This window comes from Leiobunum rupestre, chromosome 6 (assembly GCF_980474605.1).
Source record: "Leiobunum rupestre chromosome 6, qqLeiRupe1.1.hap1, whole genome shotgun sequence".
Lineage (NCBI taxonomy): Eukaryota > Metazoa > Arthropoda > Arachnida > Opiliones > Sclerosomatidae > Leiobunum > Leiobunum rupestre.
This window is the reverse complement of record NC_143389.1, coordinates 54,857,783-54,882,604: the sequence shown is the minus strand read 5'-3', so window position 1 is coordinate 54,882,604 and position 24,822 is coordinate 54,857,783. Positions and strand designations below refer to the sequence as shown.

Genomic DNA, 24,822 nt, shown 5'->3' with positions numbered 1-24,822 from the left:
GGAATAAAGAGATCGAATATTCGAAACATTCCATTTCTCAGTCAATCAGATTGAGATCAATTACATCAGCGACGGATTCGGAGCGAATCTTGAAGAGTCAAATGGAAAACACTGTAAATCAAGCTAAAGTTTGATAATTCACAGTAACGAAGGCTAGCCGCCATGACAGGGTAGAATCAGCTAGTTGCATGAAATTGGAAGATAATTTAATTGTGTTAGCAGTGCTACCAGTCAATTTTCAAGAAATTTTCTGAGTTGGCTCTCATTTTTATCATATGTAGCATCATAAGGCTATCAACCCTAAATTTGAATCGAAAGGCAGTGTTGGTTCAAGCAAACGACTGGCGAAAGTACAGCGCTAAATCCACCCGGTGGCGGAAAAGAGAAACGTGACGCGTCCCGCAATGTATGATGCCAGCTGCTTTGGTAAGAGAGAGGTGCGTAGAGAGAGAAAGGGGGAAGGAAGAAGCTTCAATTTATCTCTACCAGGTGCCGATACTATCGCCTGATTTCTTCTTTTTCGCCCGTCCAGTGGTGGTACAAAGGGCGCTATGCTCGTTTCAAACTTAGAGGTTATAGGCTTATGGTAACATAATAATTCATAAGTATGTCATAATGTTATTTTTCCAATGAAACCTTATTCACGGGGTATTAGGTCAACTACGTCACTTCCTGCTCCATAACGAAAAACGCGTCATCGACGTTATGTATGGGAAACGGAAGTTAATAGACAGTTTCAGAAAAATATCCCCAACAATGGTAGACTTTCGTGTAAACGTCATTTTAATGCAACACTTAACTGTTTAGTGAATCGCATTTTGAAAACGCCTAAAATTCTTTAACAATTCGAAAATTAGCTCTTGGCTCTTGCACGACTGTGTGCTGGGGGGCAATTCTGTAAAAAATCGACTGGGAATTCGATCTCGATACCCTATACCAAGAATGTATTGAAGTGACTAAGAATATTGGACTACATGATTCTGATTCCCATCCTCGCAGCCTTTGTAGCTTAAATTCGTCTGCTTTCCCATTCAAGTTTGCTATATGGTATAACCTTGAATGCGCCTTAAATGCAGACGAACTTTCTCCACAAAAGCTGTGAGGATGGTACCAGGGATTAATGCTATGCTGAAATATTCTTAGTAACTTCAATACATTCTTGCCTATACCATGTCGAAATCGACTTCGACAATTTGCATTGATGTATGCTTATTCGAAATCTTTACCGATTACCATTCGTCGAGATCTCGAAGTTCGAAATCTAGTTTTCGATCGAAAATTTGATTTCGAATATTTACAGAATAGGCCTCCTGGTCCTGTATTAAATTGCTTTTTGTTTTATGGTTAGATTAATAGCCCAGGATTATGTTTGTAGATAATGGAACGGTACGCAATAGACTAATGTAAAGCCAATAATTTCGTATTAATGTTTAATATAGTAACTTTATTTTCATATTTGTATCACAGGAATTACTTTCATATACTGGATTGTCATACTATAATAGGGCCTTGATATTCTTATGGTATTATCAAAACCTCGGGTACTATTTGCGTTTAAGTATCACAAAGTATTTAAGTTATGTGATAAATATAACAAGTTGGCAAGCCAAAATATACCTCTCCTCGGAAGAATGGTCCTATAGTGGTATTAATTTCTCGACACGATCCCCAAAGATATCTCGGCAATTCAGAGTTATTTACGAAAAACGTATTCTCGGTTCAAACCCTGCCCGGTATAAAATTTTAATTTTAGTTTTAAATAATTTAGACGAAACAATCGAGTTTAACTTATTCAGAATATTATAAATTAAGTAGTTACAACAGCGAGTTAGACTTACTAAAACAATGCACAATTGCATTTTACCCTTTTTACAGTACATGTTTATCAGTTGAATATAATACTAAGCAAATTTTAATGAAAGAAATATCTACAGATGGTAATTGTATTTTTCTCGCTTACGAAATACTTGCCGCATCTTTAACGCTCATTTTATTTCAACACTCGTAGACTTCCAGTTGACGTTGTGACACATACCGCATGAAAAAGACCAATGCCGTTAAATTTCCAATATCATATAATGACTCGCACACCCAGGAAATCATTGACTGCGTTAGAAATCGTGGATATCCAAATATCCACACCAAATATATTTACAAGAAGCAAAAACCTTACCATCAACAAAGCACAGAGAGCAACTTGACTAACCGCCAGCTCTTAAAGGAATAAACGTTAAATTATCTCCTTTGAATTAACACAACTATATATAGGTCGTTAATAATACCCGTAAATAAATAACAAAAAACTAACAAAGTGGACCACCCACAGGGTCTACCCTTTAACCCTCTTATCTCGTCTGACTGCGCTAAAACAAGATTTAACCTTTAAAATTTCATTCGTAAAAAAACAGATTAGGCCTTCATAAATTCATTCATAAAAAAAGACTTTATTACCTATTATGCTTACGATGCGTGTCTTAATTTCAGTGAACCTAAGCAGCTATCGGTGGTTCTGTGGTAGAGCGCTCGACTGCCAAGCCGAAAGGCCTGGGTTCGAAACCTGGATGGCGCATTTGTTTTTAATCAATAGAGAAACGCTAAATTAGAATTTCTTCGATGCAATAATTTCAATTTCAATTCTATTTCAATTAAACCAAAATTTCGGGTTCAAATCCCACCCGATGCGATTGCAAATTGATACTAAGACGAATACCGTGTACAACTGGTGGAGACCCTGCCATTGGACGTTGAGAGGTAGCATTACACTCAGCACTCGGTCCGTCCCAAAGTCATTAAGAAGAAGTTGGAGAGAAAACGCCCATACAAACACAACCGCAATTGAATCCGTTAACGCTCAACGTCACACGGTGGTTTTGCTAACCCTTCGAGAAACTGCGAACGCAGAGATCTCAAGAAACTGCGTACGCAGTGATTACACTTTGCACCGAAAATGCGAACGCGTTCGCAGGCCTGACAGACAGACAGACCCACAGACAGACACGGTGATTGTATAACCCCTCCTAGGGGACATAGTCCCCTCGGAGAAGTAAAAATATAATTGAGATAAAAATATTAATTTTAATCTTTGGCTTATAGAGTCTTATAGAATCGAATTTTCAAATTCAAAATTAAACATATTAGTATCGTCAGAAATACATCTCTGGTATCGTCTAATTCCATATTGTCTAAGATGGATTTTTGAACGTTTTGTAACTTTCACTGCGCCGCTGACTCACAACAAAAGAATGAAAAGACTATATAAAGTCTTTTAGCGTAGTGTTATATAGTCTTTGCTCAAATCTCTAGTAACATTGGTCTTTGCTCACTGACTCAGTCGCTTTGTGCTGCCGGGCATCCCATTTCCACAAAAAAAAACTCGCGGGAAAAGTGTGAGTGGTACTGAGCAAGGGGACTCGCGATTCAAACATAATATTGTTTGAAACTATTAAATATTAAACAAAACATCTACTTAATGTTTAGGAAATCTCACTATTAATTAACAGGTCCCAAGGATCTGTGACCCCTAGTTTTTCAATTAATAAACTGGTCCGAGCAATTAATGAACAGGATTTTGTCCTGTAGTCCTCAGGGGTGGGGTACATTTGGTCGACTCCTCATTTGGCCGACTCTTCATTTGGCCGACTTTTCATTTGGCCAAATGAGCAGAGCATATGGCCGACTAGTCTTTTAGCTGACTGCTCATTTGACCGACTGCTCATTTGAACGACTGCTCATTTGAACGACTGCTCATTTGACCGACTGTTATACTATAGCCTGTCCTATACTATGTCTTTAGTGTTAGGTTGACTTATGGAACGGGAAATATGTATTCAAAGTATTGGCACCTGACGGCGCCGCCGCACGGGAGAGTTTCGTTTGGCCGACTTCTCATTTGGCCGACCACAAAATACACGTTACGCCGACTGTCCATTTGGCTGACTGCACATTTGTCCGACTGAGAAGTCGGACAAATGGACAGTCGGCCAAATGGACTGCTCATTTGGCCGACTGAACATTTGTCCGACTGTCCATTTGACCGACTGAGAAGTTGGCCTAATGGGCAGTCGGCCAAATGGACAGTGCATTTGACCGACTGCTCGTTTGGCCAACTGCTCGTTTGGCCGACTGCTCGTTTGGCCGACTGCTCGTTTGACCGACTACTCGTTTGGCCGACTGCTCGTTTGGCCGACTGCTCGTTTGGCCGACTGCTCGTTTGGCCGACTACTCGTTTGGTCGACTACTCATTTCGCCGACTGCTCATTTGGCCGACTGCTCATTTGGCATTTGGACGATACTAGGTGCGTTTGGCTAAGTACTGTCCTCTAGGTCGCGTTTTAGAAGGCCCAGCTTGGTTATAAAGAACGGGGCTGGGGGGGGCGCCGGTCCGGCCCCCCAGCGCTCGAGCGAAGTGAGTGCGCGCCGCCGTTAGGCGCCAATACTTAGAATAAATTGCCAGTTCTATAAGTCAACCTAACACTAAAGACATAGATAAGGACAGGCTATAGTATAAGAGTCGGTCAAATGAGCAGTCGGTCTAATGAGCAGTCGGTAAAATGAGCAGTCGGCGAAATGAGCAGTCGGCGAAACGAGTAGTCGGCCAAACGAGTAGTTGGTCAAACGAGTAGTCGGTCAAACGAGCAGTCGGCCAAACGAGCAGTCGGTCAAATGAGTAGTCGGACAAATGAGCAGTCGGTCAAATGGGCTGTTCATTTGGCCGATGAGAATTTCGGCTAAAAGAGTAGTCGGCCAAATGAGTAGTCGGCCTAATGAGTAGTCGGCCATATGGTCTGCTCATTTGGCCGACCGAAAAGTCGACCAAATGAGCTGTCGGTCAAATGGGCAGTCGGACATATGAGCAGTCGGCCAAATGAAAAGTCGGTCAAATGAGGAGTCGGCCAAATGAGGAGTCGGCCAAATGCACCCCACCCCCGCGCACTCAGTTCGCTCGAGTGCTGGGGGCCGGACCAGCGCCCTCCAGCCCCCTTCTTTATAACCAAGCTGGGCCTTCTAAAACGCGACCTAGAGGACAGTACCTAGCCAAACAAATCTAGTATCGTCCAACCGCCAAATGAGCAGTCGACCAAATGAGCAGTCGGCCAAGTGAGCAGTCGACCAAATGAGCAGTCGGCCAAGTGAGTAGTCGGCCAAATAAGTAGTCGGCCAAATGAGCAGTCGGCCAAATGAACAGTCGGCCAAATGCACTGTTCATTTGTCCGACTGTCCATTTGGCCGACTGAGAAGTCGGCCAAATTGACAGTTGGACAAATGTTAAGTCGACCAAATGAGCAGTCGGCCAAACCAAAGATAATTTAAACTCGTACCCTAGATTCGAATACTGAGAGCTTTCCCATTGACGGTTTTGTTACGAAGCGTTTACCCTATTCCGGCACGTGACCTCAGAAAAATCGGGCTTCATCGGTTGCGGTAAGGTGCAAACCATGGAGTTTGTTCTGAGTTCCAGCGGAAAGTGGGTAAACGCTATCGGCAACGGGCATAAGAGTGACTTCGAATCTAGGGTACGAGTTTAAATTATCTTTGGCCAAACGAAACTCTCCCGTCCTCAGACCGTGCTATTTACAAGACTTTTAAGCAGACACGTCGTATAATAGCAAATCCAGCAGTTTATGAGCTTCTCGCGTTGACCGCTCCGTGGCTCTATGTAAACTGAAAAGGCTAAAACATATTCAAAATGGTCGCCGAATGGATTTTGTCATAGGAAGCCTACGTCAAAATTCGGCTTCACTATTTTGTTAATAACATATTACTTGACAGGTCTATTTTCGTGCAAATTATTCGAAAAAGTTTTTAAGTTGTTTTAAATAAGTCATTAACTTGCTTTCGGAAGTAAGTACTCAAAATTATTTTGCTTTAGGTTTTCTCATAAGCCTTTGTTGTTTCGCTTACGTCATAATTACACTAGACTCCCTCTTCTTCTTTTTTTCAATGGGAGAAGAAGAATAATTTCTTACAACTTGAGAACTTGTAAAAAATGACATTAATTAAACTTTAATAAATAAATAAATAAATTTACGTTAGTTGAAATTGAGCCACGAGCTCGAAAGCTACTGAACTTTTATTTAAAGTTTTTTTATACAAACCTCTATGTGTAAATCTTCTATATTATTAAAATAAAATCTTTTACATTTGACTGATCTCGAGCGCTCGTGATTGCCCCGATCACCTTCCATGTGGCGTGCTCGAATCTGCTCCGATCAATTGCTTTTTCCATTTATTGCTTTCGAGCGCCATGAGATCGCGCGAAACCGATCTACCTATTTCGACTGTTCAACGAATAGAGATCGCTCTTGTAGCAAGTTTTTTGTGTTCCAACGCACTCGGTCCACTTATTTTCGCGTGTTCCTTTCCAGCTTGGGAATAAAGAGATCGAATATTCGAAACATTCCATTTCTCAGTCAATCAGATTGAGATCAATTACATCAGCGACGGATTCGGAGCGAATCTTGAAGAGTCAAATGGAAAACACTGTAAATCAAGCTAAAGTTTGATAATTCACAGTAACGAAGGCTAGCCGCCATGACAGGGTAGAATCAGCTAGTTGCATGAAATTGGAAGATAATTTAATTGTGTTAGCAGTGCTACCAGTCAATTTTCAAGAAATTTTCTGAGTTGGCTCTCATTTTTATCATATGTAGCATCATAAGGCTATCAACCCTAAATTTGAATCGAAAGGCAGTGTTGGTTCAAGCAAACGACTGGCGAAAGTACAGCGCTAAATCCACCCGGTGGCGGAAAAGAGAAACGTGACGCGTCCCGCAATGTATGATGCCAGCTGCTTTGGTAAGAGAGAGGTGCGTAGAGAGAGAAAGGGGGAAGGAAGAAGCTTCAATTTATCTCTACCAGGTGCCGATACTATCGCCTGATTTCTTCTTTTTCGCCCGTCCAGTGGTGGTACAAAGGGCGCTATGCTCGTTTCAAACTTAGAGGTTATAGGCTTATGGTAACATAATAATTCATAAGTATGTCATAATGTTATTTTTCCAATGAAACCTTATTCACGGGGTATTAGGTCAACTACGTCACTTCCTGCTCCATAACGAAAAACGCGTCATCGACGTTATGTATGGGAAACGGAAGTTAATAGACAGTTTCAGAAAAATATCCCCAACAATGGTAGACTTTCGTGTAAACGTCATTTTAATGCAACACTTAACTGTTTAGTGAATCGCATTTTGAAAACGCCTAAAATTCTTTAACAATTCGAAAATTAGCTCTTGGCTCTTGCACGACTGTGTGCTGGGGGGCAATTCTGTAAAAAATCGACTGGGAATTCGATCTCGATACCCTATACCAAGAATGTATTGAAGTGACTAAGAATATTGGACTACATGATTCTGATTCCCATCCTCGCAGCCTTTGTAGCTTAAATTCGTCTGCTTTCCCATTCAAGTTTGCTATATGGTATAACCTTGAATGCGCCTTAAATGCAGACGAACTTTCTCCACAAAAGCTGTGAGGATGGTACCAGGGATTAATGCTATGCTGAAATATTCTTAGTAACTTCAATACATTCTTGCCTATACCATGTCGAAATCGACTTCGACAATTTGCATTGATGTATGCTTATTCGAAATCTTTACCGATTACCATTCGTCGAGATCTCGAAGTTCGAAATCTAGTTTTCGATCGAAAATTGGATTTCGAATATTTACAGAATAGGCCTCCTGGTCCTGTATTAAATTGCTTTTTGTTTTATGGTTAGATTAATAGCCCAGGATTATGTTTGTAGATAATGGAACGGTACGCAATAGACTAATGTAAAGCCAATAATTTCGTATTAATGTTTAATATAGTAACTTTATTTTCATATTTGTATCACAGGAATTACTTTCATATACTGGATTGTCATACTATAATAGGGCCTTGATATTCTTATGGTATTATCAAAACCTCGGGTACTATTTGCGTTTAAGTATCACAAAGTATTTAAGTTATGTGATAAATATAACAAGTTGGCAAGCCAAAATATACCTCTCCTCGGAAGAATGGTCCTATAGTGGTATTAATTTCTCGACACGATCCCCAAAGATATCTCGGCAATTCAGAGTTATTTACGAAAAACGTATTCTCGGTTCAAACCCTGCCCGGTATAAAATTTTAATTTTAGTTTTAAATAATTTAGACGAAACAATCGAGTTTAACTTATTCAGAATATTATAAATTAAGTAGTTACAACAGCGAGTTAGACTTACTAAAACAATGCACAATTGCATTTTACCCTTTTTACAGTACATGTTTATCAGTTGAATATAATACTAAGCAAATTTTAATGAAAGAAATATCTACAGATGGTAATTGTATTTTTCTCGCTTACGAAATACTTGCCGCATCTTTAACGCTCATTTTATTTCAACACTCGTAGACTTCCAGTTGACGTTGTGACACATACCGCATGAAAAAGACCAATGCCGTTAAATTTCCAATATCATATAATGACTCGCACACCCAGGAAATCATTGACTGCGTTAGAAATCGTGGATATCCAAATATCCACACCAAATATATTTACAAGAAGCAAAAACCTTACCATCAACAAAGCACAGAGAGCAACTTGACTAACCGCCAGCTCTTAAAGGAATAAACGTTAAATTATCTCCTTTGAATTAACACAACTATATATAGGTCGTTAATAATACCCGTAAATAAATAACAAAAAACTAACAAAGTGGACCACCCACAGGGTCTACCCTTTAACCCTCTTATCTCGTCTGACTGCGCTAAAACAAGATTTAACCTTTAAAATTTCATTCGTAAAAAAACAGATTAGGCCTTCATAAATTCATTCATAAAAAAAGACTTTATTACCTATTATGCTTACGATGCGTGTCTTAATTTCAGTGAACCTAAGCAGCTATCGGTGGTTCTGTGGTAGAGCGCTCGACTGCCAAGCCGAAAGGCCTGGGTTCGAAACCTGGATGGCGCATTTGTTTTTAATCAATAGAGAAACGCTAAATTAGAATTTCTTCGATGCAATAATTTCAATTTCAATTCTATTTCAATTAAACCAAAATTTCGGGTTCAAATCCCACCCGATGCGATTGCAAATTGATACTAAGACGAATACCGTGTACAACTGGTGGAGACCCTGCCATTGGACGTTGAGAGGTAGCATTACACTCAGCACTCGGTCCGTCCCAAAGTCATTAAGAAGAAGTTGGAGAGAAAACGCCCATACAAACACAACCGCAATTGAATCCGTTAACGCTCAACGTCACACGGTGGTTTTGCTAACCCTTCGAGAAACTGCGAACGCAGAGATCTCAAGAAACTGCGTACGCAGTGATTACACTTTGCACCGAAAATGCGAACGCGTTCGCAGGCCTGACAGACAGACAGACCCACAGACAGACACGGTGATTGTATAACCCCTCCTAGGGGACATAGTCCCCTCGGAGAAGTAAAAATATAATTGAGATAAAAATATTAATTTTAATCTTTGGCTTATAGAGTCTTATAGAATCGAATTTTCAAATTCAAAATTAAACATATTAGTATCGTCAGAAATACATCTCTGGTATCGTCTAATTCCATATTGTCTAAGATGGATTTTTGAACGTTTTGTAACTTTCACTGCGCCGCTGACTCACAACAAAAGAATGAAAAGACTATATAAAGTCTTTTAGCGTAGTGTTATATAGTCTTTGCTCAAATCTCTAGTAACATTGGTCTTTGCTCACTGACTCAGTCGCTTTGTGCTGCCGGGCATCCCATTTCCACAAAAAAAAACTCGCGGGAAAAGTGTGAGTGGTACTGAGCAAGGGGACTCGCGATTCAAACATAATATTGTTTGAAACTATTAAATATTAAACAAAACATCTACTTAATGTTTAGGAAATCTCACTATTAATTAACAGGTCCCAAGGATCTGTGACCCCTAGTTTTTCAATTAATAAACTGGTCCGAGCAATTAATGAACAGGATTTTGTCCTGTAGTCCTCAGGGGTGGGGTACATTTGGTCGACTCCTCATTTGGCCGACTCTTCATTTGGCCGACTTTTCATTTGGCCAAATGAGCAGAGCATATGGCCGACTAGTCTTTTAGCTGACTGCTCATTTGACCGACTGCTCATTTGAACGACTGCTCATTTGAACGACTGCTCATTTGACCGACTGTTATACTATAGCCTGTCCTATACTATGTCTTTAGTGTTAGGTTGACTTATGGAACGGGAAATATGTATTCAAAGTATTGGCACCTGACGGCGCCGCCGCACGGGAGAGTTTCGTTTGGCCGACTTCTCATTTGGCCGACCACAAAATACACGTTACGCCGACTGTCCATTTGGCTGACTGCACATTTGTCCGACTGAGAAGTCGGACAAATGGACAGTCGGCCAAATGGACTGCTCATTTGGCCGACTGAACATTTGTCCGACTGTCCATTTGACCGACTGAGAAGTTGGCCTAATGGGCAGTCGGCCAAATGGACAGTGCATTTGACCGACTGCTCGTTTGGCCAACTGCTCGTTTGGCCGACTGCTCGTTTGGCCGACTGCTCGTTTGACCGACTACTCGTTTGGCCGACTGCTCGTTTGGCCGACTGCTCGTTTGGCCGACTGCTCGTTTGGCCGACTACTCGTTTGGTCGACTACTCATTTCGCCGACTGCTCATTTGGCCGACTGCTCATTTGGCATTTGGACGATACTAGGTGCGTTTGGCTAAGTACTGTCCTCTAGGTCGCGTTTTAGAAGGCCCAGCTTGGTTATAAAGAACGGGGCTGGGGGGGGCGCCGGTCCGGCCCCCCAGCGCTCGAGCGAAGTGAGTGCGCGCCGCCGTTAGGCGCCAATACTTAGAATAAATTGCCAGTTCTATAAGTCAACCTAACACTAAAGACATAGATAAGGACAGGCTATAGTATAAGAGTCGGTCAAATGAGCAGTCGGTCTAATGAGCAGTCGGTAAAATGAGCAGTCGGCGAAATGAGCAGTCGGCGAAACGAGTAGTCGGCCAAACGAGTAGTTGGTCAAACGAGTAGTCGGTCAAACGAGCAGTCGGCCAAACGAGCAGTCGGTCAAATGAGTAGTCGGACAAATGAGCAGTCGGTCAAATGGGCTGTTCATTTGGCCGATGAGAATTTCGGCTAAAAGAGTAGTCGGCCAAATGAGTAGTCGGCCTAATGAGTAGTCGGCCATATGGTCTGCTCATTTGGCCGACCGAAAAGTCGACCAAATGAGCTGTCGGTCAAATGGGCAGTCGGACATATGAGCAGTCGGCCAAATGAAAAGTCGGTCAAATGAGGAGTCGGCCAAATGAGGAGTCGGCCAAATGCACCCCACCCCCGCGCACTCAGTTCGCTCGAGTGCTGGGGGCCGGACCAGCGCCCTCCAGCCCCCTTCTTTATAACCAAGCTGGGCCTTCTAAAACGCGACCTAGAGGACAGTACCTAGCCAAACAAATCTAGTATCGTCCAACCGCCAAATGAGCAGTCGACCAAATGAGCAGTCGGCCAAGTGAGCAGTCGACCAAATGAGCAGTCGGCCAAGTGAGTAGTCGGCCAAATAAGTAGTCGGCCAAATGAGCAGTCGGCCAAATGAACAGTCGGCCAAATGCACTGTTCATTTGTCCGACTGTCCATTTGGCCGACTGAGAAGTCGGCCAAATTGACAGTTGGACAAATGTTAAGTCGACCAAATGAGCAGTCGGCCAAACCAAAGATAATTTAAACTCGTACCCTAGATTCGAATACTGAGAGCTTTCCCATTGACGGTTTTGTTACGAAGCGTTTACCCTATTCCGGCACGTGACCTCAGAAAAATCGGGCTTCATCGGTTGCGGTAAGGTGCAAACCATGGAGTTTGTTCTGAGTTCCAGCGGAAAGTGGGTAAACGCTATCGGCAACGGGCATAAGAGTGACTTCGAATCTAGGGTACGAGTTTAAATTATCTTTGGCCAAACGAAACTCTCCCGTCCTCAGACCGTGCTATTTACAAGACTTTTAAGCAGACACGTCGTATAATAGCAAATCCAGCAGTTTATGAGCTTCTCGCGTTGACCGCTCCGTGGCTCTATGTAAACTGAAAAGGCTAAAACATATTCAAAATGGTCGCCGAATGGATTTTGTCATAGGAAGCCTACGTCAAAATTCGGCTTCACTATTTTGTTAATAACATATTACTTGACAGGTCTATTTTCGTGCAAATTATTCGAAAAAGTTTTTAAGTTGTTTTAAATAAGTCATTAACTTGCTTTCGGAAGTAAGTACTCAAAATTATTTTGCTTTAGGTTTTCTCATAAGCCTTTGTTGTTTCGCTTACGTCATAATTACACTAGACTCCCTCTTCTTCTTTTTTTCAATGGGAGAAGAAGAATAATTTCTTACAACTTGAGAACTTGTAAAAAATGACATTAATTAAACTTTTCGTCATAACTGAATTTAAATACATTTTTAAAAAAATTTTGATATTGTTATGAAACTACTAAAACTAACTGTGCATTGTTGTACCTTTTAGAGAATGTGGTCATTATTTTCAAGGGACCCATTGAAAGATTTTGCTTATGAAATTGATGAAAAAATTCTTTACTCAAGCAAATCTTCATGGGAGTTGCATGATGGAACGAAAAAAGTAACTACTCTATTTACACAGCTGAGACAAAAACTAAAAATGTTTCTGATGTTGCTTGCAGCAAACTCTTGAAAAAGTATCAGTATTTGTTTGTGAAGGCAGTCCAAATGAAATCAAAGTACCAAATTTAATTGATACATTAAAACACTCTTTGTATTATATTTCATGAGTTAAATATTTGTAGTTAACATGTGCCAAAGCTGCCGTGAAACGATTAAAAACGCTCCGTCATCCTAATGTTCTGAAATATATTGACAGCTTTGAGGTATGGTTACGTTAATATTTAAGTATGGGTATGGAATTAAATTATTTCCTTTATAGACTGACAAAATAGTGTATTTGGTCACTGAACGTGTTAGCCCTTTAGATGGTTTTTTCGAGTCCAATTCCAATTATACAGATGAACAAAAGACGTTTGCTACTTCTTGGGGCCTTCATCAGATTTCAGTGAGTATCCTTAATAAACATTAATTAAAATAGTTGAAAACTAAAGGTATATTCTGTTTTGCTTCGTAGAAAGGACTTTGGTTTTTGGTGAATGATTGTAATCTGATCCACAACAATGTCTGCCTTGAATCCATTTTCGTTAGTCTTTCTGGAGAATGGATGTTGGGTGGAATGGAGTACGTTGGCCCTACATCAGACAGACCACCTCCAAAACCCAGTTCATTAGATATTTATAGAGTACCGGAACACGGAACAAATAGCACTGGTCAAAAATGGTTTGTATAATTTACAACTACTTTTCAAAACTGATAAGTGATAACATTTAACTTTCATACTCTCATTTATCAGGTCATATGATAGCTGGGGCTTAGGCTGCTTAATATGGGAAATTTTTAACGGTCCGTTAGCAAATCCATCCTCTCTTAAAACGCTAGGAAAAGTAATTTTATTTTATTTTTAGAAACTGACAAAAACCTTTACTAACACACTAGGGTTCATTATTACTTAGATCCCAAAGAGTTTATCTCCTTTCTATTGCGAACTAGTAGCAGCCAATCCTAGCAAAAGGTTGAGTCCGGGTGAATTTATCACTAAATGCAAAAGCAACTCTGGTTACATGAAAAACCGCTTCGTGGACTGTATGATCTTTTTAGAAGAAATTCAAGTGAAAGATAGCAATGAACTCTCACAGTTCTTTTCAAATATCAGCAATCTCTTAGATTCCTTTCCAAATGATATTTGCAAATACAAAATACTTCCTCAACTAATAAATTCTTTTGAGTTCGGAAACGCAGGCTCAGCTATATTAAACCCTATTTTTAAAGTAAGTTTTTTGACGCTATCAGTGTAGCCTAAGTTTTGAATTTTAATTAAGCTATTTCTAGATTGGAAAACTATTGGAGAGTGACGAATATCAAAAGAAAATAGTGCCTTGTATTGTAAAACTGTTTAGTTCGAAAGATCGTTCCACACGAGCGAAATTACTGCAACAGATGGAATTATTCATACAACATTGTGAACCTCCGTTAGTTAATGACCAAATATTCCCTCAAGTTGCGCAAGGTTTTCTCGACACAAATCCAGTTATAAGAGAGGAAACCATAAAAGTGGGTTTATCTTTGCATATTGAAATAATTTTAAAATTTAAATGTTTTTTTTAATCATTTTTTAGTGTATGTTGCACATGGCTCCTAAACTAAATTATCACAATTTGAATGAAGAAGTTATGAAACATTTTTCTCGACTGCAAGTTAAAGATGAACAGGTATTTATTACATGTATAATGTTTTAAACCTACTATTAATCCATGTGTTAAGAAGGTTTTACAAACAATTAATGTAATTTAGGGTGGAATTAGGACAAATGTAACTGTTTGCCTTGGGAAAATATCAATTTATTTGCACCCTCAGGTAATTTTCACATTTACCAATGAAACAAAATTATTAAAGTAATTCATTTATGCAAAATGTTTGTATTAGGTACGGCAAAAAGTGTTAGTAACTGCATTTGCGAGAGCCATGAGGGATCCGTTCCCGCCATCGAGAATTGCTGGAATTATGGCTTTCAGTTCCACACAAGGTTTCTTTACAGTACAAGATTGGGCGAAGAAAATTTTACCAGCTCTCTGTCATTTGATGGTTGATCCGGAAAAAAGCGTTCGAGATCAGGCTTTTAGAGCCAGTAAAGTGTTCCTTAGTAAACTTGAGAAAGTATCAGAAGATCCATCCTTAATTGAGGAAATGGGTAATTAGGCTTAGTGACGCACCTGGTTAGGCTTATAATTTAATCATTTAATTTTTTTTTGCAGAGGCTAATGTTAATTCGGCCAGCGGAAGTAGTTCAGCCTCGATAGCTTCTAGTTTAGCTGGATGGGCTGTCACGAATCTAACATCAAAGTTTTATAAAAACTCGAAACCCAAAACTTCCCCGGATAAAGGTAAATTTTTTAATTATACTAATCAAGTTTTTCTAGTAAAACTTAAATTACTTTTTTGAATTGTACATCTAGAAAGTGCAAAAAGTCTACCAAGCTCAGTACATTCGAGTGAAAAAGAATCTTCAAGTGGCCGCGATATTTCTCCCAATACAATAAATCAAGATGTAACACCTTCTCCAAATGAAGAAAATCAATGGGATGACAGTGATTGGAATGAGGTTATTGTCCTAATATCACCCAGTGTTGGGCATTTTTACTGAAGAACTGCTAAGCTTGATTATCAAATACTCACTGTTTTCGGCCATTAAGTTGAGAAACGAAATCGACGTCACACCGTTTTCGGCCATTAAGTTGAGAAACGAAATCGGCGTCACAGTGTTTTTGGGCATTAAGTTGAGAAACGAAATCGGCGTCACACCGTTTTCACCCATTAAGTTGAGAAACGAAATCGGCGTCACAACATTTTGGCCCTAAGTTCAGAAACAAAATCGGCGTCACACTGTTTTCGGCCATTAAGTTGAGAAACGAAATCGGCGTCACACCGTTTTCGGAAATTAATTTGAGAAACGAAATCGGCGTCACAACATTTTGGCCCTAAGTTGAGAAACAAAATCAGCGTCACACTGTTTTCGGCCATTAAGTTGAGAAACGATATAGGCGTCACACGGTTTTCGGCCCATATGTTGAGAAACGAAATCGGCGTCACAGTGTTTTTGGCATTAAGTTGAGAAACGAAATCGGCGTCACACCGTTTTCGGAAATTAATTTGAGAAAAAAAATCGTCGTCACACTGTTTTCGGCCATTAAGTTGAGAAACGATATAGGCGTCACACGGTTTTCGGCCCATAAGTTGAGAAACGAAATCGGCGTCACACCGTTTTCGCCCATTAAGTTGAGAAACGAAATCGGCGTCACAGTGTTTTTGGCATTAAGTTGAGAAACGAAATCGGCGTCACACCGTTTTCGGCCATTAAGTTGAGAAACGAAATCGACGTCAAACTGTTTTTGGCCCTAAGTTGAGAAACGAAATCGACGTCACACCGTTTTCGGCCATTAAGTTGAGAAAAAAAATCGGCGTCACACTGTTTTCGGCCATTAAGTTGAGAAACGATATAGGCGTCACACGGTTTTCGGCCCATAAGTTGAGAAACGAAATCGGCGTCACACCGTTTTCGGAAATTAATTTGAGAAACGAAATCGGCGTCACAACATTTTGGCCCTAAGTTGAGAAAAAAAATCGTCGTCACACTGTTTTCGGCCATTAAGTTGAGAAACGATATAGGCGTCACACGGTTTTCGGCCCATAAGTTGAGAAACGAAATCGGCGTCACACCGTTTTCGCCCATTAAGTTGAGAAACGAAATCGGCGTCACACCGTTTTCGGCCATTAAGTTGAGAAACTATATAGGCGTCACACGGTTTTCGGCCCATAAGTTGAGAAACGAAATCGGCGTCACACCGTTTTCGCCCATTAAGTTGAGAAACGAAATCGGCGTCACACCGTTTTCGGCCATTAAGTTGAGAAACGAAATCGGCGTCACACCGTTTTCGGAAATTAATTTGAGAAACGAAATCGGCGTCACAACATTTTGGCCCTAAGTTGAGAAACAAAATCAGCGTCACACTGTTTTCGGCCATTAAGTTGAGAAACGAGATAGGCGTCACACGGTTTTCGGCCCATATGTTGAGAAACGAAATCGGCGTCACAGTGTTTTTGGCCTTAAGTTGAGAAACGAAATCGGCGTCACACCGTTTTCGGAAATTAATTTGAGAAAAAAAATCGTCGTCACACTGTTTTCGGCCATTAAGTTGAGAAACGATATAGGCGTCACACGGTTTTCGGCCCATAAGTTGAGAAACGAAATCGGCGTCACACCGTTTTCGCCCATTAAGTTGAGAAACGAAATCGGCGTCACAGTGTTTTTGGCATTAAGTTGAGAAACGAAATCGGCGTCACACCGTTTTCGGCCATTAAGTTGAGAAACGAAATCGACGTCAAACTGTTTTTGGCCCTAAGTTGAGAAACGAAATCGACGTCACACCGTTTTCGGCCATTAAGTTGAGAAAAAAAATCGGCGTCACACTGTTTTCGGCCATTAAGTTGAGAAACGATATAGGCGTCACACGGTTTTCGGCCCATAAGTTGAGAAACGAAATCGGCGTCACACCGTTTTCGGAAATTAATTTGAGAAACGAAATCGGCGTCACAACATTTTGGCCCTAAGTTGAGAAAAAAAATCGTCGTCACACTGTTTTCGGCCATTAAGTTGAGAAACGATATAGGCGTCACACGGTTTTCGGCCCATAAGTTGAGAAACGAAATCGGCGTCACACCGTTTTCGCCCATTAAGTTGAGAAACGAAATCGGCGTCACACCGTTTTCGGCCATTAAGTTGAGAAACTATATAGGCGTCACACGGTTTTCGGCCCATAAGTTGAGAAACGAAATCGGCGTCACACCGTTTTCGCCCATTAAGTTGAGAAACGAAATCGGCGTCACACCGTTTTCGGCCATTAAGTTGAGAAACGAAATCGGCGTCACACCGTTTTCGGAAATTAATTTGAGAAACGAAATCGGCGTCACAACATTTTGGCCCTAAGTTGAGAAACAAAATCAGCGTCACACTGTTTTCGGCCATTAAGTTGAGAAACGAGATAGGCGTCACACGGTTTTCGGCCCATATGTTGAGAAACGAAATCGGCGTCACAGTGTTTTTGGCCTTAAGTTGAGAAACGAAATCGGCGTCACACCGTTTTCGGAAATTAATTTGAGAAAAAAAATCGTCGTCACACTGTTTTCGGCCATTAAGTTGAGAAACGATATAGGCGTCACACGGTTTTCGGCCCATAAGTTGAGAAACGAAATCGGCGTCACACCGTTTTCGCCCATTAAGTTGAGAAACGAAATCGGCGTCACAGTGTTTTTGGCCATTAAGTTGAGAAACGAAATCGACGTCAAACTGTTTTTGGCCCTAAGTTGAGAAACGAAATCGGCGTCACAGTGTTTTTGGCATTAAGTTGAGAAACGAAATCGGCGTCACAGTGTTTTTGGAATTAAGTTGGGAAACGAAATCGGCGTCACAGTGCTTTCGGCCATTAAGTTGGGAAACGAAATCGGCGTCACAGTGCTTTCGCCCATTAAGTTGAGAAACGAAATAGGCGTCACACAGTTTTCGGCCATTAAGTTGAGAAACGAAATCGGCGTCACACCGTTTTCGGCCATTAAGTTGAGAAACGAAATCGACGTCAAACTGTTTTTGGCCCTAAGTTAAGAAACGAAATCGGCGTCACAGTGTTTTTGGCATTAAGTTGAGAAACGAAATCGGCGTCACACCGTTTTCGGCCATTAAGTTGAAAAACGAAATTAGCGTCACAACATTTTGGCCCTAAGTTGAGAAACAAAATCGGCGTCACACTGTTTTCGGCCATTAAGTTGAGAAACAAAATCGGCGTCACACTGTTTTCGGCCATTAAGTTGAGAATCAAAATCGGCGTCACACTGTTTCGGCCATTAAGTTGAGAAACAAAATCGGCGTCACACTGTTTTCGGCCATTAAGTTGAGAATCAAAATCGGCGTTACACTGTTTTCGGCCATTAAGTTGAGAAACGATATAGGCGTCACACGGTTTTCGGCCCATATGTTGAGAAACGAAATCGGCGTCACAGTGTTTTTGGCATTAAGTTGAGAAACGAAATAGGCGTCACACAGTTTTCGGCCATTAAGTTGAGAAACGAAATCGGCGTCACGCAGTTTTCGGCCATTAAGTTGAGAAACGAAATCGGCGTCACACGGTTTTTGGTCGTAAATTGAAAAATTAATTTGCACTTCGTTTTTGTTGACTTTTCATTTCGCGCTTTTTTGAGAAACGGAATCCCCCCCTTTTTTCATATTTCTTTGAGGAACGAAATCAGTGCTCCTCTCGTTTCTTACAAATTTGGAAAAATAATGGGGCTCTCTCCTCTTTTGGCACTCATTTCAGAAACTAAGTCGGCAATCTTTTAATAAACGATATATTTCTGCTTGGTTTACTCGAAATGTGCTTAGCCCGCTCATAACGTCTTTAAAATTTGGTGGTCATTGAAATTCAAAATATTTTTTTATTTACTCAGGACCCTGGCATTAGTATAAGCAATACAAATGAACTTGGCGAAGCGGATGGTTGGGACCAAGGCGACGATTGGTTGGACTTTAACATCACCAGGGAAACGCAAGAAAGTCCTAAGAGTACCTCACCACAAGACGATCTTAATTTGAGGTCTAGTCCTTTAGCGGCTAAAAGCACCGCTGATGAATCTGGTTCCGTTTGGGGTGAAACGTGGGAGGATCCTTTCAATGGTGAAAATAAAATTTTCGTCGCCCATATGACTCATATTCGTGTAATTCTTCGATTTTCAGCCAATGAAAAGAAGTTAGAAAGGGAAAAGCGTTTAGAGGCGAAAAGGATGGAGAATCAGAGGAAAATGGAGGAGCGTAAAGCAGCTCGTCAAGCTGTTAAAGGACCACTTAAATTGGGAGCCAAGAAAATGTGATAATTTTTCTTTTTATATAGAATGTGTTGTGTATATTATTACAGTCATAATGAAATTTTCAAATTATACGAAAATATAATTTTTTTATCATAAATTATACAATCTACAAACTTCATTTTCCCCTCCACCCATGCATAACTTGTAATATGGATTACCAATATCGTGATTCTACAGTTTTATCGGTTCGCGTCGGAATTACTTATTAATCAAGATAAATTAGCGAAATCAAATTTTTTCGTCGATTAAGGAAAGGTGCTTTTGTGAGAGAAAAATGTTCTTGGACTTTTAAAAATCTGGCTTTAACATAGCTAACGTTAATTCCTGTCAGGATGTTTTGGGAAAACCGATAAAAGGGATGGACATGTTGTACCGTTAAAAAAATCTGTACAAAATCGGTATTCGTTAAATTACTATAGCCAACATTACTCGAACGTAATTTACACTTGGATTAACGAAAAAGTGACGTCAAATTTCCAGGTCTAAGTGGATGGAATCGTATTTTCTTGGGGAGGAAGGAAAACAACTGTATGGTAGACTAATTTTGGAAAGTTTAAAAAAGTTTATTTGGCACAAAAAGTACAAAACCCGCGCGCCATAGTTGAAATTTAGGAATACTGAATGTTATAAACTAGAAGATCACCGTGGATTTGCATGCTGGTGATACGCGAAATAGGGAGCAATCTGTGTCGAAACGTTCCGCAAAGATTGCCGTTTGAGATGAACTGAAAGAACTGAGCGTTGATGGTGATGATGAGGTCGAATTTGATCAGTCGTTCGAACCACGAAAGCTCAAATTTCTGATGGCCAGATTCTTCTTGTTGCCAAATGTTATTCTGTTTAGAGTTCATGACTACCTTATCTTGGTCGAAACGCACATTGAAGTGAACCGCGATATCAGTGGCTTCCCCACTGGCGTGTGGCTGACGCTGGTCTGCCAGAAAGTCTATCGCGAATCTGAAAAAGCGTTCGAATTACTCGCATCGTTTAACCTCGGTAAATTTGGATAACAGTACCTTTTAGCGTAGGGTGTAGGCGCCCCGATGATTCGAATGGAAGAAAAGTTGAATCCATTTCTGAAGGGCTGCATAAACGGTATTGCCTACAAAATCAAGCTCTTAGCCGTAATCTAGAGAAAATATATGAATTGCAATGTTACCGGGTTATAGACTGGTGGAACGTAGTTAGAAGATGGTCCATGTGGGGAAACGCTCATATTCTTAAATAAAATGAAAATGAAATTAGCTGGTTTCCCATCTTACACTCTGAACTGTCAGTTGCCTACTTGATAATCTATTCGGCTCATATTAACGTCACCCTTTACAGCAATGGCTTTCACGGCGTAAAATGGCAAACGGTGTTTAAATTCCATAAGGTGATTACCATTTAGGGCGACCTAGTTAAAAATACTTTATTTGGGGTGTTTTTGGAAATTGTGCAAGTTGCGTTTATACTTTGTAACACTCCAGATCAGTTAGCACTATCAGCGCAAAATCTTGACGAGGTGCTAATTGGAAATAGGGCAGAGACTTTTCTTCTTCCATCCATTGTCCCTTCACATTTGAGTTACGGACAATTACTTTCTCATTTAGCCGGACACTGATATGAAAGGCCACATCGTGATCACAGTCCTTTCTTTCGCAGCACAAGAAATCTATCGTGAAGCTAACAAAAATAATGTAGCTTGGGGATGCATTTTCGCCCCCCTCCCCCTGGGCCTCGGAGAGCGGGCCCGGTAAAACCGATAGAAACGTTATTACTAGAAATAAATATACGTTATCAGGCGGCGTGCGAGACGGAAACACTAAAAGATGGCCGTTAAAACTGCCCCAAACTAAGTTTTATTTCGAGGGCCCCAACAAAGCCAATTGTCAATGACAGAAATGTGTGGAAAATTTTGCGTTTTCCAAATCCGCTTCATTAATTTCTGTTTCCCGTCAATAAAGTTGATGACGTGTTTTTTATCACGAAGTTGGAAGTGTCATAATTTACTTCCGGTAAACAAGGGGTACGTTCAGTTCCTCTAAAAAAGGGATCGATGCGCATCGGAAAATAAAAAAAGTTATTGTAGGACTTTTTGTATTTCCGGTTTTGTCGTCATGATGCCCATCGATGGCTAATCGGTGGGTACGTTCAGTTGCTCTAAAAAAAGCCATCGATGCGCATCGGAAAATAAAAAAGTTACTGTAGGACTTTTTGTATTTCCGGTTTTGTCGTCACGATGTCCATCGATGGCGCATCGGTGGGTACGTTCAGCAGAGTTGCCAGATGGGCGGTTTTCCGCCCAAATTGGGCTGCTTTGCGGGGGAAAAAACCTCTGGGCGGGAGGCGGTTTTTTGGGCTGGTGCCAAAAATTCGAGGCGAAGTAACGGGGTACCGGTTTTCCCCCTTTCAGCCCCATCCTTCATAACGGGAATCAACGTTCCTAGAAAATATAAGCTGGAACCAGCTTTGCAAACTGTGATGTTTTCAATAATTTTCCAAAATTATTTTCAAATAACGCGCCAATTCCCGTTCTATAGCAGAAATCGGTAATTTTTCTTGGGCGAGAATTTGGGCTCTTTTGGGGTTAATCAGAATTTGGCTTGTGCGAGAATTTGGGCTAGTTTTAAAGTTGGTTTGTGCGAGATCTAAAATATTATTCTGGCAACTCTGACGTTCAGTAACTGTCAACGGAAAAAAACCCGATGGATTTATATTTTCCACCGATGAGCTTTTTCGTCATAATGACGTCGTAAGTTGCTGAACGCTTTTATTCAGTCATCGGTGTTTTTTAAAATGGCGTAGCATTTATAGTAGTCAGTCATCGGAAAAACCGACTCTTTCAGCCGATGACTTCGGTGAGTAACCGATGACTATTGTGACGTCAAAACCAGAAACGCTAAAAAGCATACAAGAGATAACCGGTGTCATCGGTGAGAGTTGTTGAACGTACCCGGTGTTTTCGTTGTTTTCCCAAAAACACGGTCGCGAAGCACGTGGAGAATATGGCTTCAACAATGGAAATGAATAATGTTAACTTTGTTTCGGTGACTTTAACTTTAACTCGCGAAAATAGAAGCTACATCTTTGAAGCACCTATAGAAAATTACCAGAAATTGATTAATAAAAAAATTAATTTACTGAGAGCCGTGTATAGATGTCACTACTATTCGTAATGCTTATTGATGAGGGGAATAAAGCGTACAGTAATGTTAAATTTTTAGTACCGTCTATCGCCTTTAGATGTCGCTACCTTTCATAAAATCCATCGATGGCATCGTTTAAAAAAATAGCATAAAATAACTTTCACGTCACGATGCTCATCGGTAAAATCACACGAGACAAAAATTCCGTACAACTGGTACGGACACATCGGAAAAATCGCAATCGGTTTTTTTTCGCATTGGTTTTTAAAATTTTACAGCAACTGATATTGTGTCCGCGGGCTCGGTTGCGCTTTTCTAGAAAAATGTTCCTTCTTTATGAGTGCTAATGCTACTATTGATTATTAAAGACTTAACTGTTTAAATCTATTATTTTTTCATATATTTTAGTGTTTTTTTTTTTCATTATATATTGTTACTAATATTCGGGCCATACGGCTAAAAATGCTCTAGCCCTGACCTTAACCTTTATTATGTCAAATATGGTAGAAATACATATATTCTTATCTACGCCACTGAATATTCTGGCGCTGCCTCTGGGCTACACGGGCCCCTGGAATTTGTACCAGCTTAACTCGTAGGGCTCGCCCCTTCCCCGAAAAAGAAAGTAGGTTTTACCAGAAGATTTTAACATATCCCTTACCAGAAAAATATCGATCTAGGTTTTTAAAATAAAACATTTATCTTCGCAAGCTCGACACGGATTCCGTTTGTCGCGAATTTCCCACATAACTGCTCAAACTACTACTACTTCGCCCGTAAGTAACAATAATATTATGTTACTTATGCTTGGGTTAAACATGGGCTACGTTCAGCAGCAGTCAACTGAAAGAAACCCAATGGATTTGATATTTTCCACCGATGAGCTTTTTCGTCATAATGACGTCGTAAGTTGCTGAACGCTTTTATTCAGTCATCGGTGTTTTTTTAAATGCCGTAGCCAATCGACAAGATTTGTAAAAAATCCTTCGAACTTTGTAAAATCATAGACAAAATACATTATTATAAACAATCTACCCTTTTTCCACAAGAGTAAGTTGAGGAAGAAGTAACATCGCGTTTTTACAAGGGCATACACTACGTATTTTACCACTAAGACAATTCGTTGAACAAGAAAAACTTTCCATATTAATTCTAATTAAATTCCAATAAAAGCAACTAGGCAAAGGTAACAGAAACTCCGTCCCTTGCGACCGATATGGAAATTCGAATTTCCGTGAAACGACCACGTGTTTTTTTAAGTTTCGTATTACCAAAAATCATAGGAAAATAAGAAAAAAAAACAGGCATACTTCTCAAATCACCCCCTACAACTCCTTAAAATTTTTGCATAACCTTTTGAAACACCCTGTATTTCTGTTTTTACTAACCGTTTAGCACGTGGTGAGATAGTTCCATTAAAAACAATACCCTTGCCGATGTGAAGTCCGGTTTTCGGAATAGGGCCAATGTAGGGTATAGACTATAAATATAAATAAGATTTTCATACGCACGCTACCAATATGGGAAAAATAATACAGGTTAATAACTTACCGGATTTACCACTACATCCATTGTTCTTGACAAATAATTATCAGTACAGGGGCCCAATAATGTTATAGATAGTTAAGAGAATTTTGAAAGTTCGTAGTAGAAAGCGTAGCGTTTCGTCCGCCCACCAAGTGACATGTAACGCGAATTGATAGAGGTAGAGAGTATTTCATTTTTGGATGACATACTAAAGCACTTTATTCAAGGTCGTTGTACGAGGGGCGGGACAAACAGAAAAAAACTTTGGGGGAAAGTAAATATTGTTTTACAATAATACGTCATTTGATGTAATACTATAATTATAATAATATAATAAATGTATAGAAAATGTATCGTGTAAGGAAATTATGGTAATTTATGGAATTACTAACTTTCGTCTTTAGTGGTGAAAGAATTCCGAAACACTTCATCGGGTTATAGAACGCACAGCTGACAGCGGCCCCATTTACCGCCGCGAACTTTGAACCGATCAAACAAGCGTGGAATGATAGAAAATTCCCGGGACTAGTTACGAAGTCCTATAATCCCAAACGTCTGGGAGGCAGAAAATGTGGATGGCTGTGTGATTGTCATACTTCCGCCACGGGTGTTCCGTCCCTCTCCCCAAGTATCCCCCCGTTGGCGTAGCCTTTCCACATATCTCACCCCTGATTAAT

The 24,822-nt window shown here is 40.3% G+C and overlaps 2 protein-coding genes across 3 annotated transcripts; one reads left to right on the top strand and one right to left on the bottom strand.

The window, feature by feature from the left end:
• Positions 1 to 12,067: 12,067 nt before the first annotated feature.
• On the top strand, positions 12,068 to 19,574 carry yata (N-terminal kinase-like protein yata). 2 transcript variants are annotated; one of them, XM_090178456.1, is made up of 16 exons: positions 12,068 to 12,210; positions 12,466 to 12,579; positions 12,641 to 12,697; positions 12,764 to 12,844; positions 12,901 to 13,026; positions 13,096 to 13,301; positions 13,375 to 13,465; positions 13,535 to 13,849; positions 13,911 to 14,132; positions 14,198 to 14,290; positions 14,373 to 14,435; positions 14,505 to 14,769; positions 14,834 to 14,962; positions 15,035 to 15,180; positions 19,074 to 19,299; positions 19,360 to 19,574. In XM_090178456.1, the coding sequence occupies exons 2-16, from the start codon at positions 12,469 to 12,471 to the stop codon at positions 19,491 to 19,493; spliced, it is 2,265 nt and encodes a 754-aa protein (XP_090034582.1). In that variant the 5' UTR covers positions 12,068 to 12,210; positions 12,466 to 12,468; the 3' UTR covers positions 19,494 to 19,574. The 2 variants fall into 2 exon arrangements, with proteins under 2 accessions (XP_090034582.1, XP_090034583.1); XM_090178457.1 differs by lacking the exon at positions 12,641 to 12,697.
• Positions 19,575 to 20,032: 458 nt separating this feature from the next.
• On the bottom strand, positions 20,033 to 24,394 carry LOC149942636 (galectin-6-like). The gene is made up of 7 exons (XM_090180057.1): positions 24,170 to 24,394; positions 24,007 to 24,098; positions 20,945 to 21,155; positions 20,776 to 20,886; positions 20,650 to 20,709; positions 20,507 to 20,592; positions 20,033 to 20,447 (listed from the first exon to the last, which is right to left on the bottom strand). The coding sequence occupies exons 1-7, from the start codon at positions 24,188 to 24,190 to the stop codon at positions 20,099 to 20,101; spliced, it is 930 nt and encodes a 309-aa protein (XP_090036183.1). The 5' UTR covers positions 24,191 to 24,394; the 3' UTR covers positions 20,033 to 20,098.
• Positions 24,395 to 24,822: the final 428 nt, after the last annotated feature.

What these genes read in the sequence shown, in the direction of transcription:
- yata (XM_090178456.1), top strand. Translation starts at nt 12,469, where the DNA reads ATGTGGTCATTATTTTCAAGGGACCCATTGAAAGATTTTGCTTATGAA. An exon ending in CTCTTAAAACGCTAGGAAAA is followed by an intron (nt 13,466 to 13,534) that starts GTAATTTTATTT and finishes ATTATTACTTAG; the next exon opens with ATCCCAAAGAGTTTATCTCC. An exon ending in TATTAAACCCTATTTTTAAA is followed by an intron (nt 13,850 to 13,910) that starts GTAAGTTTTTTG and finishes AGCTATTTCTAG; the next exon opens with ATTGGAAAACTATTGGAGAG.
- LOC149942636 (XM_090180057.1), bottom strand. Translation starts at nt 24,190, where the DNA reads ATGGATGTAGTGGTAAATCCG. An exon ending in CTGATCTGGAGTGTTACAAA is followed by an intron (nt 20,887 to 20,944) that starts GTATAAACGCAA and finishes ATTTTTAACTAG; the next exon opens with GTCGCCCTAAATGGTAATCA. An exon ending in CCTACACCCTACGCTAAAAG is followed by an intron (nt 20,448 to 20,506) that starts GTACTGTTATCC and finishes ACGCTTTTTCAG; the next exon opens with ATTCGCGATAGACTTTCTGG.